General features: G+C 30.5%; 2 protein-coding genes across 2 annotated transcripts; both read left to right on the forward strand.

Annotated features, from left to right (window-relative positions):
* Nucleotides 1-4614: 4614 nt before the first annotated feature.
* LOC125841862 (auxin-responsive protein IAA29-like) lies at nucleotides 4615-6289 on the forward strand. Its single transcript, XM_049521046.1, has 4 exons — nucleotides 4615-4971; nucleotides 5229-5491; nucleotides 5571-5661; nucleotides 6022-6289. Exons 1-4 carry the CDS (start codon nucleotides 4718-4720, stop codon nucleotides 6071-6073), a joined length of 660 nt encoding a protein of 219 aa, XP_049377003.1. The 5' UTR covers nucleotides 4615-4717; the 3' UTR covers nucleotides 6074-6289.
* A 3884-nt stretch (nucleotides 6290-10173) lies between these two features.
* Nucleotides 10174-11177, forward strand: LOC125842887 (uncharacterized). The gene is made up of 3 exons (XM_049522169.1): nucleotides 10174-10591; nucleotides 10672-10816; nucleotides 10886-11177. The coding sequence occupies exons 1-3, from the start codon at nucleotides 10174-10176 to the stop codon at nucleotides 11175-11177; spliced, it is 855 nt and encodes a 284-aa protein (XP_049378126.1).
* The last annotated feature ends 7736 nt before the right edge of the window (nucleotides 11178-18913 follow it).

Raw genomic sequence — 18913 nt, forward strand, 5'->3', positions numbered from 1 at the left:
ATGATAGTATTGATAATAATCAACCCCCTTAATAATGACCGTAATTATGAAAGATCGATCGATCACGTTCAATCACAAGTTAAATAACAAAACTTATAATTATTATATTAATTATGGTGTTTATATTAAGAATAGTGTAAGGAAAATGTGTTGTGGTGTTAAGCATTGATTAGCTACAAGTCTAATTAATAATAATTTCTCTCTTCTTTTTCAAAGCTAAACAAAGAAGTTATATCACATTTGTCAAAGATAACAACTTTAACAAGGATTTTTAGGGGACATGACATGACATGTTGAAACATTTGACATGGTAGACAAATTGTGGTTTACTTTAATGCTTCATTTGATGAAGCACATTTAGCTTGTTTTCTCACACCAATTCTTTAATTAGTAAACATGTCATTTTCAAAAAGGAAAAGGGGTAAATATACCACTCTACTATTGAAAATGGTTTAAATATACCCTCGTTATATTTTTGGGCTAAATATACCCCTCACGTTATACTTTGACACATATATACCCTTCTAACTAACAAAGTGACACGTGGAGGGCCAGGCATCTAATTTTAAATTATAAATAGTGCTAAGCCAACCCACCCCACCCGATCAATACTACCCGACCCTAATTACACTTCAAACATACAAATCCCTACCACATTCTCTGTTTTGCAAAATAAGGAGGCGAACTGGGAACCATTTTTGGTTAGCAAAGTAAAGGAGATGAACAACTAAAGAAATCAATTATGTCGTCCAAATCTCCAACTATCCTATATGAAAGTCATGTTGTAAGACCCTGAGCAAATTTTATTCCCTCTAATTCTCCCATTCAGCAAGATGGAAAACAAGCTATGAACAACCCGCTAAGCGAAAAAGAATAGCAAAAATTGAAATGTTACAGGAGAATTCATTGAGCAATATTGACGTGTCTCAAGCTTCCAAGAGCAAGAAGCTTGCTAATGGTGAAGCAAATATCTCTGCGCAAAGCAAATGTTTCCACGTTTGAAGTGTATTTTTGGTCGGGTAATATTGATCGGGCGGGGCCGGTTAAGCTTAACACTTGATATAGTTTAAAATTAGATGAGTTCTTTAAATTCTGGCCCTTCAAGTGTCACTTTGTTAGTTATAAGGGTATATATGTGTCAAAGTATAACGAGAGGGGTATATTTAGCCCAAAAGTATAACGGGAAGGATATATTTAGCCCAAAAGTATAACAAAGGGTATATTTAAGCCATTTCCAATAGTACAAGGGTATATTTGACCCTTTTCCGTTTTCAAAATTATGAGAAAAGATTGAAAGGATCTATCCTTGTTCTACTTTATTGAAAATTAACAGGGGAAATAGATTTACTACTTATTCTAGGTAAACAGGCTGCTTGTTTGAGTGGCAAATATAGCTAGGTGCACTATTGATTTATTAAAGAAGGCAAAGTAGGACTAGGATATTGAAAAGAAAAAATCTTCAACTTAGAAAGTTCCTCATCCTCTATATATATGTGTGATCTTTAATATTGTGGTAAAAGAGAAGTTAAAGCAGAAAAACCAGTTTAACACATTGTCCATATGTGAATATATTGACTATGTGAATGTATATCCTAAAGTATGATGATATTTTTAGTGCCACTAATGGAAATTGTTAAACATGGAAAAATATTGTCTATAAAGGAATTATACTCTAGAAACCTTTATAAACATTCTTAAAAATGTACACATTTAAAGAGGACAAAGAAATGAAGTAAATACATCTTTGATTTGTATATATAATAAAAGCCAACCCTCTAATAAGAGAGATGAGATCATATGCCTCCATATTGTCCTAGATTAATACTATAGAGTATAGTCATAAAAGGTATATAAAACAAGACAGGTAGTTGTGAAAGGTTTTTATTTTTAAGACGTTTGTTAACTACAAACACAAAGAATTTCCTTTCATTTAGCGGAGTGGATTGATGGCTGATTGTTAGTACTACCTAGGTCACGGAATATCGTTAAGAGATTAAGTTATTTTACTTAGAAAGTCACTCTAATCAATTTAAATGGATTTTTCATTAAATTTTATTGAACACAATTTTTGTCTTAAACTATTTATTTTATAAATAATAAGATGCTCATTTTAATTATTTTATTAAATTATGTTGAACTAATTTTTTTTTCTAAAAAAAGATACTCATTTTAAGTATTTTATTAAATTTTGTTGAAGTACAACTTCTGTTTTAAACTTATTTGAAAAAGTTATGTTTCAACAAGACTTTAAAAATAATTAAAATGAACATCTTATTATTTTTTGAAAATGTTGAAGACTACGTACTCAGTAACATTACAAGATGTAAATTGAATTCTTTTAAAAGAAAAAAAGAGGAGGTAATTTTATTGGTTTCGTTAACTCCGTATTTATTGCAAACTGGAAATGATGTTAGAACATTTTGAGGTTTAATTTACGTGAAGTTTTAGTGAGTATAGTGCCAGTTTGCGTATTTTCAATTTAAAGTTGCATTTTAACAAAATTTAAATAAAATAATTAAAAATGACTATTTTATTATTATTTTAAAAATTAGTCTAAAATAAAGTTGTATTTCAACAAAATTAATGAAATAGTTAAAATGATTATCTTATTATTTTCTTAAAAAATATTCTAAAACAAAACTTGTATTTCAATAAAATAAAATAATTAAAATAAGTATCTTATATATATTTTTTAAAAATTAGTTCAAGACAAAAATTGTGCTTCAACAAATTTTAATAAAATAATTAAAATGAGCATTTCATTATTTTTTAAAAATCAGTTTAAAACAAAAAAATGTACTCCAACAAAATTTTAAAAAATCATTTAAATTGGTTGGATGACTTTCTAAGTAAAATATTCATAGTTAAATAACTTTGTAGACAAAATATTCATAGTTGAGTGTCTTTAAAGTTATAAAAGAAAGTTAAGTGACTTTCTGTGGAAAGAACCCTTAGTTGAGTGACTGTCTATGAGAAAAATACTTAGTTTAGTGACTTTGTGGTTATAAAAGAAAGTTGAGTGACTTTTTATGAAAAGAACTATTACTTGAGTGACCATCTAAAATATTCATTACCCGAGGATTCTGCTTTTGACTTATTGAAAATAATTCATCATTGTTCTTGTTTCATCGTTTCTTCAAATCACCATTATCACCAATGGAATTCACGGTAACTATTTATTCATTATTTTTTCAAGGTAAAAAAGTTCAAATTTGTTATCGAACTTTGAGAAAAGGTTTATTTATATCATCCGTTTAAAGTTTGGCTCATCTATTCTATTTCTATTTGAAAAAAGGCTCATTCATGCCATTATTTGAGTCAAACTTTAAACATATAACATAAATGAGTCTTTTTTCAAAGTTCGATGACATATTTGCGCCTTTTTCCTTTTTTCTATTTCAGATTTTGAAAATGTAAGGAGGAAACATGATTCAATTTATAAAGACATAGTTACTTTATCATCATTCATTATATTTCATATATATATACTTCACTTTGAAAAATACTTGAACTTAAAATAACTTTAAGATAAATTATTTACAAATAATTTTTTCTCTTAATAATATAGATTCCCAAGTCCAAGGATTGTGGAGTGTAGAGAGAGGAAAATTTAATAAATAAGTATTTTAAAATATATATAAAAAAAAACTAGATTAAAAATAAGGTTTAATAGACATTGGCTATCACGATTAAAGTTAACTAATTGTGTAATTTTTTTTTACTAAGTCAGTGCGCATAAGTTAAACTCTATTGTTATTGCTAATTACCAATTGAAAATAATATGCTTTATAGCTTCTTTCTATTCATATAATTAAGTTGTTTATTCAGTATGCAACTAAGTTAATTTATGAAGTCGAACAATCATATACTTTCTCATTCTCAATTTACATGGCACTTTTCGAATTTTGAGATTCAAATAAATTTTTTTATCATAAATTTTTCATTTATTTAAATATTTTGAATTGTCATTTATATTGATTTATAATACTTTTTTTTACGTAGTTTATAAATACATTTCATATGTCCCATATTAGTTGATGATGTTACTAAAAATAATTGTCCTATTTTAGTTGTCACCTTACTAAATAAGAAAACATTAATTAAAATTTTCCTACATTACCTTTGTAATTAATTTTTTTTTAAAGTGTTTATATTTATTTGTATAATTCCCAAGAAGTTTTTGAAGGGGTGAATTTAAAATTATCTTCTTATTTATGATTTTTTAATATGCGTGTAAAAAAAGAAAATGATCAACTAATATGGGGCGAAGAGAGTATAAATTTCATTAATTTTTTTAAAAAAGATTTTATGTGCAAATTTTCGATCAAACTTCAATTGTTTGGATTTCAGAAAAAGAAAAATATCACATAAATTAAGACTCGACGAGTAATTAATTTTCATATAGAGTAATTTTGAATGAAAAGAAATTAGTATCATTTTAATCAAGTACAATGAATGATGAAATAGTAGGGTGGAGACAAGGTGGGGTAGAAGGTGTCTATGTCATTGCTACTCTTTTAACCGACCCAACCGACACTCCTCTACCCCTTCTTTCTTTCTTTCTTTCTTTTATTTCTCTTTTAAGTTAACCCTACTCTACGCTAAGCTACACTAGGCTAGACTAAAGCTATTTATAAACACAACTTCAAAGTAAAGCCAACCAACTATGAAATGCTAGCCCTTTTCTTTTGAACTCATTTAACACAACTTTTATGGTATGGAACTAGAGCTTGGCCTTGCTATTTCAAATTGTAACCATTTTCCCACCAATGGGATCAAGGATAGTTTTGATGATAGCTTTTCCGATATGAAGATGAAGATAAAGCAAAAACGATGTTTTGAAGAGTCCTTTGAGGATAAAGGAGTAGTTGAACGTAAAACTTTGTCTTTGTTCATATGGAATGGCCAGCCAAATGAAGATGATGATCACCATGGAAGAAACAAGAAACCTTTTAATGCTACTTGTCACAAGTAAGTCATAGTATAACTTTTTATTTAAGATAAGGGAAATTGAAAAATATGGAACATGTTAAACAACGTAGTACAATCAATGTGTACAACTGTTAACTATTATAGAGTTAAAGTCACAATAGGACGTGTATAACGTTGATTGTACCATATTGTTCAACCTGTTCCATATCTTCAGCTTCCCTTATTTTCAACACTTTTCATGTCACACAACATACCTTTTACTAATTAATGGTTTTTTCTCCTTGTAATTAATATAGGGATTTTGAGAAAGAAAATCTTAAACTACTTGGGTGGCCACCAATTAACACATGGAGAAAAAAACAATTTCATAATCAAGGTCATGCAGGTTGGATTACAAATGATAGAAACAATAACAATACCAATATTATTGTTGGAAGAAGAAACTCTATGTATGTAAAGGTGAAGATGGAAGGGGTGCCTATAGGAAGGAAGGTTGATATTAGGCTCTATCATTCTTATCAACTTCTTACCCAAAATTTACTTCAAATGTTTTCAAAATGTAAGTTCATACCAAAGTACTACTGTGTATTTTTTTTAAATTTTCTCAATTAATTAATTGATAGTATTGTTTTCTACAGACCAAAATAGTGGAAATAATAGTACGCGCTTTACAATCTTGTACCAAGACAGAGAAGGAGACTGGATGCTTGCTGGAGATGTACCATGGAAGTATGCACTTAATTATTACTCCATCCATTTCCATTTTATATGAGTTAGTTTGATTCAGTACAGAGTTAAAAAAAGAAATTAGACTTTTGAAACTTGTTGTCTAAAATAAGTGATAGATATTTATGTGGCAATAAATCATTTCATTAAGAGTAAAATTGACATTTTTTTGTTAAATTGTTACTTAATATTTAAATATATCATTCTTTTTATGACAGATTAAAAAGAAAATAAGACATATAAACTAGGGCATACGAATATCTTCTTTTGCTACCTATACATGTTATTTCAACAAAGAAAATTTAAATCAACTCAATTTGTTGCTTGTATTCATTAAGTTTTGGCAATCAATGGCTTTTGCAGAACATTCGTGGAGACTGTTCAAAGAATTGAGATACAAAAGAATGAGAAATGAGGGAATTAGATGCTCAACAAATCATATGCTTATGGAGTAGCATGGACAAGTGTATCTTAGATTTAAGTTGTGATATCTATAGTAGAAAAAATATAGCCTTTATTAATTAGCTTGTTAAACGTCACAATTATGTTGTAATATATATGCTACGTATATCTAGTCGTTTTCCTACAAAGAGTAATGTGTATATCAAGTCATGTAATATATGGTTTTATATATCTTATCAATATTATTAAAGCAAAGTATTATGTGTAAATAATTATATATCGAAATTGCATTTGGTTTTCCACATGGAACAGAGCAATCTTGACTAGTAAGATGGACAGAGAGACCAATGAACAAATTCAATTTCTATGAAATGTGAAAACAAGATGATTGAGGAAGAAAGTTGTCAATTACACTATCCGTTCACTTTTCTTTGTAGTACATTCAAATATGAATGTACATTAATTTTTTCTCTCTAGAAGCTCTCAGCGCATGATAGTTAACATGCGCAGAGGAGATAGCTATGGCGAGAGGAAGAGGTAGAGGACGGGGACATGGTCGGAAATTTCCATTGATGACACTAGGAAGCACGGTAGGAACTCAAGTTGGAGGAGAAGCTGAAACCCAGGAACAATCCAAAGCCTTTTCACTACATGAGGAGGAAAACACAGTAATAGGGACATCTCTGAAGGCTGAAGTGGTGCGGAGGCTAAGTTTGAGTGAGACCCCACCAACAGGAATTGAAGAATTAGGGCAAGCTAAAGGGAAGGCAAAGATCAGTGAAGAGCCTTGGCCCAATATGTTCAGAAACAACCGCGCAACAAATAATGGTATGAACTTAACCTACTTTCCCCCACAAGTTATTGATGGGAAAACTATGGTACAACTGGAGCAGGAAGATGTCCAAACGGAAGAGGAAAGACGGAAATATGCAATTATTGCTTATGTAATTGGGGAGTGCCCTGGGTACAATACTATTCATAGATACATAACTATGAATTGGACGACGGTGGCCAAACCTGATGTGTATCTACATGAAGAAGGGTACTTACAGTGAAGTTTCAGTCACTTAGTGATTTGAAGGATATAATGTATACTGACCCTTATTCCATCAACAACAAACCTATCATATTGAAGCAATGGAGCCCTGATTTTGATTTTGGAAGTGAATTTTTATCAGAAATTCCCTTGTGGGTAACGTTTCCAAAGCTCCCGCTTAATTGTTGGGGTATGGGATCTCTAAGTAGGATAGCGAGTGCGATTGGAGTTCCTCTATTTGCTGATGAATGTACTACAAAGCAGACAAGAATATCTTATGCTAGAATGCTCATTGAAGTGAATGTGACTAAGGAAATCCCTCAACAAATAACTGTCATGGATCCAAGTGGAGAGACCTTTACACAACAAGTAGTACTTGAATGGAGACCTTAGTACTGTGATAAGTGCCAGAAGATTGGTCATCAATGCCGACTTGCCACTAATAGGGAGGAACCTCTAAGGAAGAGAAGACCGGGGTAAAAAGTTGCTCAGACATGGCAATACAAAGGGATGATTTAGCCATAGAAACAACCTGCTGATCAGGCAGGGAAGAATCACTAAGATGCAGTTGCGATTGAGGAGCAAGAGATGTAGATAGACAAACAAACCCTAGGAGAGACAAGACAAGTTAACCTAAGGCCAAATGCAGGAGGTACCAGGCTGGAGTTCAATCTTACAAATTTCCCTATGTTGGCAACTATACCTACTAGGAATAACTTCGAAAGTCGTATGCATGGTAAGTTGGCTTAACTGCCTGTGGATAGAGGTGGAGCCCAAAGAACATGCTGATAACCTGAGAGGAGTGAATAAAAGATACAAGCAGAAAGAGCTTAAAAATTATCTACAAGCTAATAAAATAAGCATTGTTGGGCTTATTGAAACAAAAGTAAAAGAGCAAAACATGAAAGCTACAATCAGGGGATCGCTCCAGGATGGGGAATTCTGAATAACTACAATGCAACTTCTAATGGTAGAATATGGGTGATATGAGATGAAAATTGGTATGAGATTAAGGTAATAAGTAGCACTGCTCAAGTGTTACATTGCCTGATCAAGGATATAATCAAAGGCCAACAACAAGTACTTATTGTGGTCAATGGTTTTAATACTATTGAACGGAGAAAAAGTCTTTGGCAGGAATTGAACACACTAGCACAGGGGATCTCTCAACCATGACTCATAGCTGGTGATTTTAATGCTATACTCTCCCCACAAGATAGACTATCAGGAGCCTCAATTAGCCTTAATGATGTGAAAGATTTTGCAGCTTGTATCCAAAGTATGGGAGTTACTAAATTACAATGGCAGGGTGATTATTACTCATGGACTAACAAACAACATGGAGAGGATAAAATATCAAGCAAAATTGATAGAGTATTTGGAAATTATGAATGGATGGAACAATGGGGACATGTCATTACAGAATATGAAAACCTGATATATCTGATCATTGCCCAATGATGCTTACACTGCAAACTTCTCAGAAATGCTCAAGGGTGAATTTTAAGTTCTTCAATACATGGGCTGAACATCCATCCTTTATGGGGCTGGTAGAAAATATATGGAAGAATGAATATAGGACTGGTCAAATGCAGAGAGTCTGGAGCAAACTGAAGGCTCTTCAACCTGTATTGAGGCAGCTTAATAATAAGGAGTTCAAATTTATTAGTCAGAAGATGGAGAAGACAAGAGAAGAGTTAAATAGAATACACGAGCATATAACTAGCCAAGCTACTGATGAACAAATAGATCAAGTTGGGAAATGGTCTATGATATAATAAAGTGCTCTAAGACAGAAGTCAAGGATTAAATGGATTCAACTTGGAGATGCAAACAATAAATACTTCAGTTCTATCATAAAAAAGAGAACCCGAAAGAAGCAAATTAGGAGTATTACTTCCCTCTCTAGACAAATGATATATGATCCAACAGAAATCCAAGATGAATTTGTGCAATTCTACAAAGGCCTTATGGGGACAACAACAGGTAATATGTCAGCCATAGATATTCAGATAATGAGAAGAGGGAACAAGCAATCTAGACATCAAAGAATCAGTCTATGTGCTGAGGTTATAGAAGAAGAGATCTATGCAGGATTAAAAACCACTGGAAATGACAAGGCACCAGGGATTGATGGGTATAATGCTTTCATTTTTAAACATACATGGCAAACTATAAAAGAAGAGATTATTGCTGCAGTAATCCACTGGGAAGATGCATGCCCCTATAAATTGCACTCTGGTTACCCTTGTCCCAAAAGTTCAAAGCCTAAAAACTTTGAAGGAGTATAGAACTATTGCATGTTGTACTGTATTGTACAAAATCATCTCGAAAGTTTTGGCAAAAAATTTACATGATGTGATACATACTGTTATTTGTGATAGCCAGGCTAGATTTATTCCATGGAGGAAAATTGCTGATAATATAATTTTCACTCATGAATTGGTAAAACTACACTAGAAAGAATGTTTCACCTAGAAGTATGCTGAAGATTGATCTTCAGAAGACATATGACTCAGCGGAATGGACCTATCTGGAACAGGTGATGACTGAGCTTGGATTTCCTAACTTGTTCACTCAATGGGTAATGACATGTGTGAAGACGGTTAGTTATGCTATTGTTGTGAATGGACAGACCCTCAGGTTTTCCCAGCTGCTAAAGGACTCAGATAGGGTGACCCAATGTCACCCTTCCTATTTGCTATTGCTATGGAGTACCTCAGTAGATCTCTCAATGGACTCAAGGAGGATAAAACTTTTAAGTTTCACCCAAAATGCTCTAAATTGGGTATAACTCACTTGTGCTTTGTAGATGACTTGCTAATTTTCTCTAGAGGAGACATGGAATCCATCAAGGCTCTCCAAAAGTGTTTCTCTACATTCTCACAAGCTTCAGGTCTGCAGGCAAACTTAATAAGAGCTCCATTTACTTTGAAGGAGTGTCAACAAGAGATGAGCAACAAGTCATCCAATAGCTTGGATACTCAGTAGGGGAGCTACCTTTTAAGTACCTTGGGATACCTTTGTCCACAAAGAAACTTTCAATACTTCAATGGTAACCCCTTATTGAAAAAGTCATGGCAGGAATCAATTCATGGCCCTCAAGGAAGTTATCATATGCAGGGAGAGCTCAACTAGTTCAAACCGTTTTATTTGGAGTCCAGTCATACTGGGCACAACTTTTCATCATACCTGCAAAGGTTATCAAGTTGATTGGGGGGTTGTGTAGAAGCTACTTATGGTCTGGTGTAGGACATATTACTAAAAAAGCTCTTGTAGCTTGGGATAAAGTTTGCAGTCCTAAATCGATGGGTGGCATGAGATTAATTAATATGCAACTGTGGAACAAGGCAACAACGGCCAAACTAAGTTGGGATCTAGCTCATAAGGAAGATAAACTGTGGATAAAATGGGTCCATAACTTCTACATAAAGGGGAAAAATCCATGGCCTGAGTCCAAACAAGCTAGTTGGATGATCAGGAAAACTATTAATGGCAAGCATGTAGTTGATCATATACAACAGCTAAGGAGCAAGAAAGAAGTCTGATAAGGCAAATTTATTTGTCTTTGATAGGGGAACAACAGAGGACTGATTGGAAATGCCTTATGTTCAAGAATGCTGGAAGACCAAAAGCTTATTTCATCACGTGGCTCATGCTTCATGAGAAGTTGCCAACTACAGACATGCTAACAAAGTGGGGGATGGTAGTATCAAAGAGGTGTGTTATGTGCCAAAACGAGGAGGAAACCATAGAGCATTTGGTTATTAATTGTCAATTTGCCATCAGGTTATGGAGCAGATTGCTAAAATGGGTGCACCAGCTTGACATGCTGCCTACTAATTGGGATCAATTTATGCACTGGAGTATACAACATGCAAAAGGGAAGACTATTTCAGCTCACATCTTCAAGATCATTATGGCGGAATGTGTGTATGGAATATGGATTGAGAGAAATAATAGAATATTTGTGCAGAAGAGCAGAACAATAGGTTCTGTAGAAAGTGTGGCCAAAGAGATAGCTTACGTATCTATTATTAGATCCCAGTCTAATATAAAAGTTGTTCTAGATTTAGTCTGAAGAGAGTCAATTCTGAGAAATAAGCATGTTGTGATAGCTGCTTGATTTGTAATGGTAATTAATATAATGATTGAGGAAAGTAGTAGTTTGGTGAAGTGTAGTTAGGGTGTGGTTTAAACTTTATGGATTCTAGGATATTCCGCAAATTAATATACAATAACAAAAAACAATAATTATTGTTAAAAAAATCAATAATTATTATTAAAAAATCAATTAAAAACTGATTGTAAAAAAACAGTAATTACCATTAAAAAAATTAAAAAACTTATTGTAAAAAAAAAGTTAAAACGGTCGATTAATAGTTAGTTGTAGAAATGGGTTAGTTTTTTTCCATTCATTTTTAAAATTTATCTATTTATTTATATTTATATTATTATTATCATTATTATTATTATTATTATTATTATTTATTATTATTATTTATATTTTTTATTATTATTATTATTATTATTATTATTATTATTATTATTATTATTATATAATAGGAAAAGAAAAAGTGCCACATGGCAGCACCACAATTTTAAAAATTTTTAAGTAAAAAAATAAATTAATTTAAAACTGTAATTCTCGATAATGTAAAACATTGGCATATTAACTCCCTTTAACTTTTGACTTTTAAATTTTGAATTTTAAAAAAGCAATTCAGAATAAAGTGCACATTTGAGAAAATGCAATTGTAACTTACAGGAATTAGAAAAGGCACGCTCTTGCTTCCTTCTCTGTAAATGGTTCCAAACCAATCTCAAACAAAACATGAATTTGGTTTGATTTTTCAATCTGGCTAGCAGTTCATTTCCCGAGTTTGAATTGGTTTCAAATCTATTGAATTTGTGATATTAAAAAAGAAAATGAGGAATAGTCGGTTTACTTTTCTCTTAAATATAATCCAATTTATACTCAGGTATGTGTTGTTTATTTGTTACATCGTATTATCTATTATTTTCTCAAAATTATTTGAATATCTACTTAGTCTCCTTATGTTTATGATATCTTAATTTTATGTTTGCAATCTTTTAAAACAAAAAACCTGCAAATTTTTATTGTGTGCATCTGCCACTTGAAAGTTTTAATAAAATGGCACCATAATTTCCAAAAAAAAAAATTAAAAAGGCTTACAACATAAATCTTTCATAACCACATAATCGAAAAGAGGTTTAACAATATTTTTCTTTTAACTAGGAAATAATTTTAACTAACAAAATAAAATAAAAATGTATTTTTGAAGTAAGAAAAATGGCAACAATTAATAAAGTTCAAGTGAAAGTAATTCATATTTATCGCATCTCTTACTTGACTTTGTTAATTTTCTTCTCATTTTATTTTGTTTTAGAATTTTTTCATTGTTGTCTAGATAATATTTTTGAAGATTCAGATAAATTTGATCAAATGCACAACAAGATAGCTTTTGTCCATTTTAATTGTCTCAATATATATTGCATTTTTTATTAATTTTTTAAATATAATTATAGTGTTTAAGTAATCTATTGTGTTTAAGTTTTTGATTTTTCAAATATAATTTGAATGATATTTGGGGTTTGTAATTTGTGTTTTATAAAATTTAACTATCTAAAAAAAACTTCAAAGTCTTAAAATTAACTAACACTCCATTTGCGTGTTTGTTATGTATAATTTGAATATCATTTGAGATAACTCTATTTTTTTTAAGAAGTCTATTTTAGCAAATACTATTAATGCTTATTTAAGACATCAATGAAAATTTTATGGCATGATATCAGTTTAGAGTTTTACGCAAACACATACTATAACGTTATCATTTTCCATTTAAATATTACTAGGTAATTAATTTTCTTAATTTTATAAAGTTTCTCATATTAGGCATATTGCATTAAAAAAAATAAGATAATAAGGGTGGTATTCACTTTGTTCTAATTTATATAATGTAGTTTGTCTGAGAATGAATTAAATTTAAGAAATATAGGAAGAATTTTCAAATTTTTAAACTTACCCTCAAAAGTTAATTCAATATGATTTAATGTTTCAAGTGGAAATTTTAAAACACAAGTGACCTAATTGCCTAATTGTATATGTATTTTTGTTTTACTGAATAGAAATTAAAAATTATTTGGAAAACACGATTTACTAGGACCTTGAGAAATATATATATATATATATATATATATATATCTTCTATGCTATCTTAAAAGCATGAACTTTCAAACTTGAATGTTGAATTACTATAATACCCCCAATTAAAGATACTCAATTTATTTTATTATTTGTATTATATTAAAAATAGATACCTTTTGACATTAAAGGGTTGTGATTTTTTCAAAGAGTTGTGACTTTTCCAAAAGGTTGCGACTTTTTTGATGGGTTGTGACATTTTCGATGAGTTGTGACTTTCCGAAGGGTTGTGATTTTTCCAAAGGGTTGTGACTTTTCCAAAGGGTTGTGCCTTTTTCAATGAGTAGTGACTTTTCTAAAGGGTTGTGACTTTTCCGATGAGCAGAGACTTTTTCGAAAGGTTACAATTTTTCTGATAAGGCACAATTAGCACCTATTCATACTACTATTTGGCTATAAATAGAGTAGTTTCCTCTGACTTTTAAACTACAATTTTTTTAAGTTTTGTATTCTTCTTCTTAAAAAATCTCAAGGGTTATTTGCAACAGTTGATTAAGTTCAAAATTCAACGAAATTCGAGGTATCACATAAGAAAGAGTTGGTGAATAAATGATAGCAAATCATTCAACAATTCACACTTGTATTTTTTCTTACGATTTTCATGAGTTAACAGTGACGAAAAGTTGTGGGAAAGACAATAATAATAAATAAATATGAAAAAAGTCACATGATTTGGGTAAGATATTCTTCTTTGTTTTTTCATTTTTTATTCTCTTACCCTCACGGAGGATTTTTTTTCTAATTTTGCTAAAACAACGGGCATCAACATAGTCCATTGAATTATTAGTTTGGATGTTAAATACACTATTTCAAAAATAGATTTTAACTTTTACTTATAATATGATAATATAGTCATGATAATAATTATTTTTTAATAGATATGTAAGTAAAAATGAACGGATCAAGTAAAGTTTTGATGGCAAGAGATTTCAATCAAATGGAACACTATAGTGAATATAGTATGAACATATATTTTCGTCTTTCTTCTTCGTTGGTTATATTGAGTATGCAATTTTTTAAGTATGAATTTCCTCTTATTTTGTGTTCATTTTAATTTGAGAAAATGTTATGTCACAAGATACACTCCTTGCTAGCTATATAAAAATAGATAAGAAAATAGTGATTGATATAAAATAATCTTAAATCAAATTAAAGATTCTATAAATAATACTGAATTTTATTCATCTATTAACTTTTATTATTGAAAAAGTTTAATATTTTATATCACGATACATCTCCTATATGCTACTAGATTCTTTCATTAGACAACAACTATATGATATGTATTTGACAGAAACAAGGAAAAGACTACAATTCCACAAAGATAAGGTAGAAACTTAAAGAAAAGAAAAAAAAATCACCAAAGGTGATGTTGTTCATATATTATAATTAAACTATGCTACTGAAATATATATATATATATATATATAACAAAGAATTGGTCAAGCTAAATATTTGACTTACACTCAAACCTCTATTTAACAATCATTCGTTATAACAACAAAGTACCTTTTTTTGTTGTTGTAAAATTACCTCTCTATAATAGTCTTACTCAAGTATTAATTGAGTAATAATATTTTGTAAAAGATAGATTGCGTATTAAGATAAAATATTGAAATATTTATGGTAATCCTAATTGTTAGTATCATGCACATACTACATTTCAAGTAGGAATATTTAAGAGAAAAATTGTACTTAAATGGTGTCCATCATTTATGTTCATAACTCAAGATGAAAGGCTATTGGTGACTTTTTTAAAAAAATTTGTTGGTTAGATTTGTTTACAAAATTGAGTGAAGTAAAAATACTACTAAAGAAATGTTACTTTCTCCCCACATTTAAACTTTGAATGTATTTTGAAATATTTCAATGATATCTGGTCATTTTGATCTCAAAATACAAGTAACTCTATGACAATTTGTATTAATTACTTAAAAACATTTGTCCTATGTTCTTTCAATTATAATTATTTACTAAAAAGCTTTAATTTAGTAATATTAATTCTATTTTACAGCATTGTATACTATATATACAATCGTGTGCAACGCACGTGCCGTGAAGCTAGTATATATATATATATATATATATATATATATATATATTAGTTCATAAATTCTATATTTCAAGATCTACAAAGTTTAAAATTAATTAATTCATAAACTCTAATTAAGTTCAAATTAAGTTCAAGTTCTAATTAAATTCAAAATTAAGTGTATATTCCTAATCAACTTTTCAAGTTATTATAAATTAATTAAGTTTAATGAAGTTCTAATTAAGTTCAAATTAATTAAGGTCAATAAGATTTCAAGTACTTCAAAGTGCTAATTAAGTTCAAATTAAATTCAAGTCTAATAAAGTTCAAAATTATGTTCTAAGTAATTAAGGTCAACAAGATTTCAAGTTCATATTCTTAAATAAGTTCAAGTTAAAATAAATTCAAGTTATAATTAATTATAAGTTCTAATTAAGTTGTAATTCAAGTTCATATCTAACTTCTTTAACTTCAAAATCACTTCATCACTTCTCAACTTGATAATATTTACACAATTCAGTTGTATTCAAAAGTCAAAATACTTGATTAATTACTAATTTTTTTAAAGAAAACTCATGGTCAATAGATTCATGACATTCAAACATCCATCTTATACTCAAAACACTTCAACTACTAACTTCAAACTTCACATTAACACTTCAATATCAACTCAAGAAATACCGTAGTTCAAATTAGTCCTAAAATCACAAATTCAAACAAGTCCTAAAATATCTTAATTTAAACTAGTCCTAAAATTCCAAATTCAAATTAGTCCGAAAATTCCAAATTCAAAATTAGCTAGTCCTAAAATACTCTAATTCAAACTAGTCCTAAAATTCCAAATCCAAACTAATCCTAAAATCCCAAATTCAAATAAGTCTTAAAATTTCTTAATTCAAACTAGTCCTAAAATCTCAAATTCAAACTAGTCCTATAGTCCCAAATTCAAACTAGTCCTAAAATTCCAAATTCAAATTAGCTATTCCTAAAATACCCTAATTCAAACTAGTCCTAAAATCTCAAATTCAAATTAATCCTAAAATCTCAAATTCAAACAAGTCCTAAAATACCCTAATTCAAACTAGTCCTAAAATATCAAATTCAAACTAGTCCTAAAATCCCAAATTTAAACTAATCCTAAAATAAAAAATCCAAAATTCAAACACTAACTTACAATCAATCATTCAAACTAACAATCACTAAACACAAAATAAACTAATCACAATAAACTAAACTAACTAACAAAATTAAATATAACTCAAATTGAAAAAAATGTTGATGAATAAATTAAACCCTAACCTTAAAGGAGGAGGAGATAATGAAAAGAGAGGAGCAACGGCGATGGTAGTTGGCGGCTAGTGAGCAGCAGGCAGCGGCGTCGACAATTGGGAAAGCGGCGACACCTGGACTCAGACGCAAGGGCCGAGGAGAAGAGAGAGAATGAGGGGAAAGAGAAAACGAGAAAAATCGCGTCTGGTCTCCCAGATATTTTATGAAAAGCGATGGACAACGTCTCTTTTCCGTTGCTTTTTTAAAAAAATTTGACCCTCATTTTGACTAGAAGCGATGGATTAAACGACATTTTCCGTCACTTTTTAAAGTTTTTAACCAGCCATTTGACCAAAAGTTGACGGACTAAGAGATGCCGTCTGTCACTAATTTAAAAAATATTTAATAAATGGGAAAAAGAACAAATATACCCCTGAACTATCGTAAATGGTATGCAGATACCCTCCGTCATACTTTTGGGACATTGATGCCCCTGCCATCCAAAAACTAGAGCATATATGTCCTTCACTCAAATGAAAGACTAAATAGGGAAACGTGGCACAATCTTTGCTGTCGATCCACTATTTAATAAATGTCGGTCGGTGGATAAGATATTGACATGTTTATGTACGTTAGTATAAAGGGTATATATGCTCTAGTTTTTGGACAATTGGGACACCAATGTTCCAAAAGTATGATGGAGGATATTTGCATACCATTTACGATAGTTCGGGGGTATATTTGTCCCTTTACCCTTAATAAATTAAAATAACTCAAAAACGACGGATAACGTGGTTATTGCTTTATTTTAAAATAGTTTTTTTTAAATAAAAAGCGACTGACGACGTCTCTACTTATATTAAATAAATAAATATTAATTACTCATATATTTGGCATAAAAATCTATGAAAAAAGTGACGAACTAAGAGATGTTGTCCTTCTTTTTGTAAAATAGTTCTTTTTATTAAAAAGTGACGGATTGTGTTGAAAAAGTTGTCGCTTTGAGGAGCGACACCATCCGTCGCTTTTCTGTCCGCCGTTTTTACCAGTTTTTTAGTAGTGGTAGGCTTTATCAATGGGCTTCATTCACCCATTGAGCCCCAAGGTTTCTCAATTCTCCAAAGTTCAAATTCACCAAATGGATTAGGTTTTCATTCAAATTCTTCATGGGTTATAATTATGTTGATTCAATCTTATTATGATTGTTTTGAATTCATTATAAGCTTTCCAATTGATTTCACTTGAACCCATACATTATTATTGATTTTTAATATTAACCCTAAAAAAGATGAATTTATGAAGAAGCTTGAATCTATGAATGATGTTTTCATGAAGTTATGCATGATTTAAGAAAATGAATGTTTTATGATTTAGGTTTCCTTAAGATGAGCATCGATAATTTTGAAAGGTTTTCTTAGTGAAAGGTTTTATTACACGTGGTTTAAAGAGCTACTCTAGGATGCTTTAAGTTGTATTAGTACCTAAATTGTGATTTTCTCATGTACGATGATATGTTTATGAATATGGCTATTTCGTTGGGGTTTAACTTAGCACGGAGAGAACTTGAGGTGAAGACTCAAATAAGATATTCTCTAGTAGCAACCTCTAGTTCAAAACTATGTGACCCCATAGGATTGTCTTAAATGGCCTAACTAGTGGATCCACATATTGCATATGATATGATACTTACAAAGCTCTACCTTTACAAGTAGACTCTCCCTTCTAGGTGTGGGAGTTACATTAGATTCCATGTTATAGCTCACATGGTCTATTGTCGGTTAAAACTAATATCTCAAAAAATGAACTGAGTTACTTTCAAAGATTTTATGAAGCTTTCCTTAGGTTTTAAGATGTATTGACCATGTTTATGATTTACGATTCTTCTTTAAATATTTTTATGATATTTAGCTTGGTCATGCATATCACATTTTCGATTATGTCCCCTTATGATTATATTTCATATTTTATTCATATTCCTCATACTAAGTACATCCCATGTACTAATGCATACTTGTGTCTACATTGTTTCACTAATGTAGGGTCCGACTATCTTCCTCCTCAATCTCATGGCTAGTGCTTAATCATCCAAAGTTGGAAGATTTGGTGAGTCATCTTGTTCCGTGGACCATGTCACATTTACTTTACTTTCTTGCATTTTGAGTTTTCCGACATTGTACATAGTGTACGGTTTACGTCTCGGCCAATTCTTTTGAGACATAAGAATGACTTGTGGAGACTATGTTAGACTTCCACTTTTATGTCAAATCTTTTTATAATATGAGACATTCTT

The sequence above is a fragment of the Solanum stenotomum genome, chromosome 10 (assembly GCF_019186545.1).
Source record: "Solanum stenotomum isolate F172 chromosome 10, ASM1918654v1, whole genome shotgun sequence".
Classification (NCBI taxonomy): Eukaryota; Viridiplantae; Streptophyta; class Magnoliopsida; order Solanales; family Solanaceae; genus Solanum; species Solanum stenotomum.

Coding starts and splice junctions, on each gene's coding strand:
- LOC125841862 (XM_049521046.1), top strand. CDS start 4,718: ATGGAACTAGAGCTTGGCCTTGCTATTTCAAATTGTAACCATTTTCCC. Junction 4,972..5,228: donor TTTAATGCTACTTGTCACAA/GTAAGTCATAGT, acceptor TAATTAATATAG/GGATTTTGAGAAAGAAAATC. Junction 5,492..5,570: donor ACTTCAAATGTTTTCAAAAT/GTAAGTTCATAC, acceptor TGTTTTCTACAG/ACCAAAATAGTGGAAATAAT.
- LOC125842887 (XM_049522169.1), top strand. CDS start 10,174: ATGGCAGGAATCAATTCATGGCCCTCAAGGAAGTTATCATATGCAGGG. Junction 10,592..10,671: donor GATCAGGAAAACTATTAATG/GCAAGCATGTAG, acceptor TGTCTTTGATAG/GGGAACAACAGAGGACTGAT. Junction 10,817..10,885: donor GGGATGGTAGTATCAAAGAG/GTGTGTTATGTG, acceptor ATTTGCCATCAG/GTTATGGAGCAGATTGCTAA.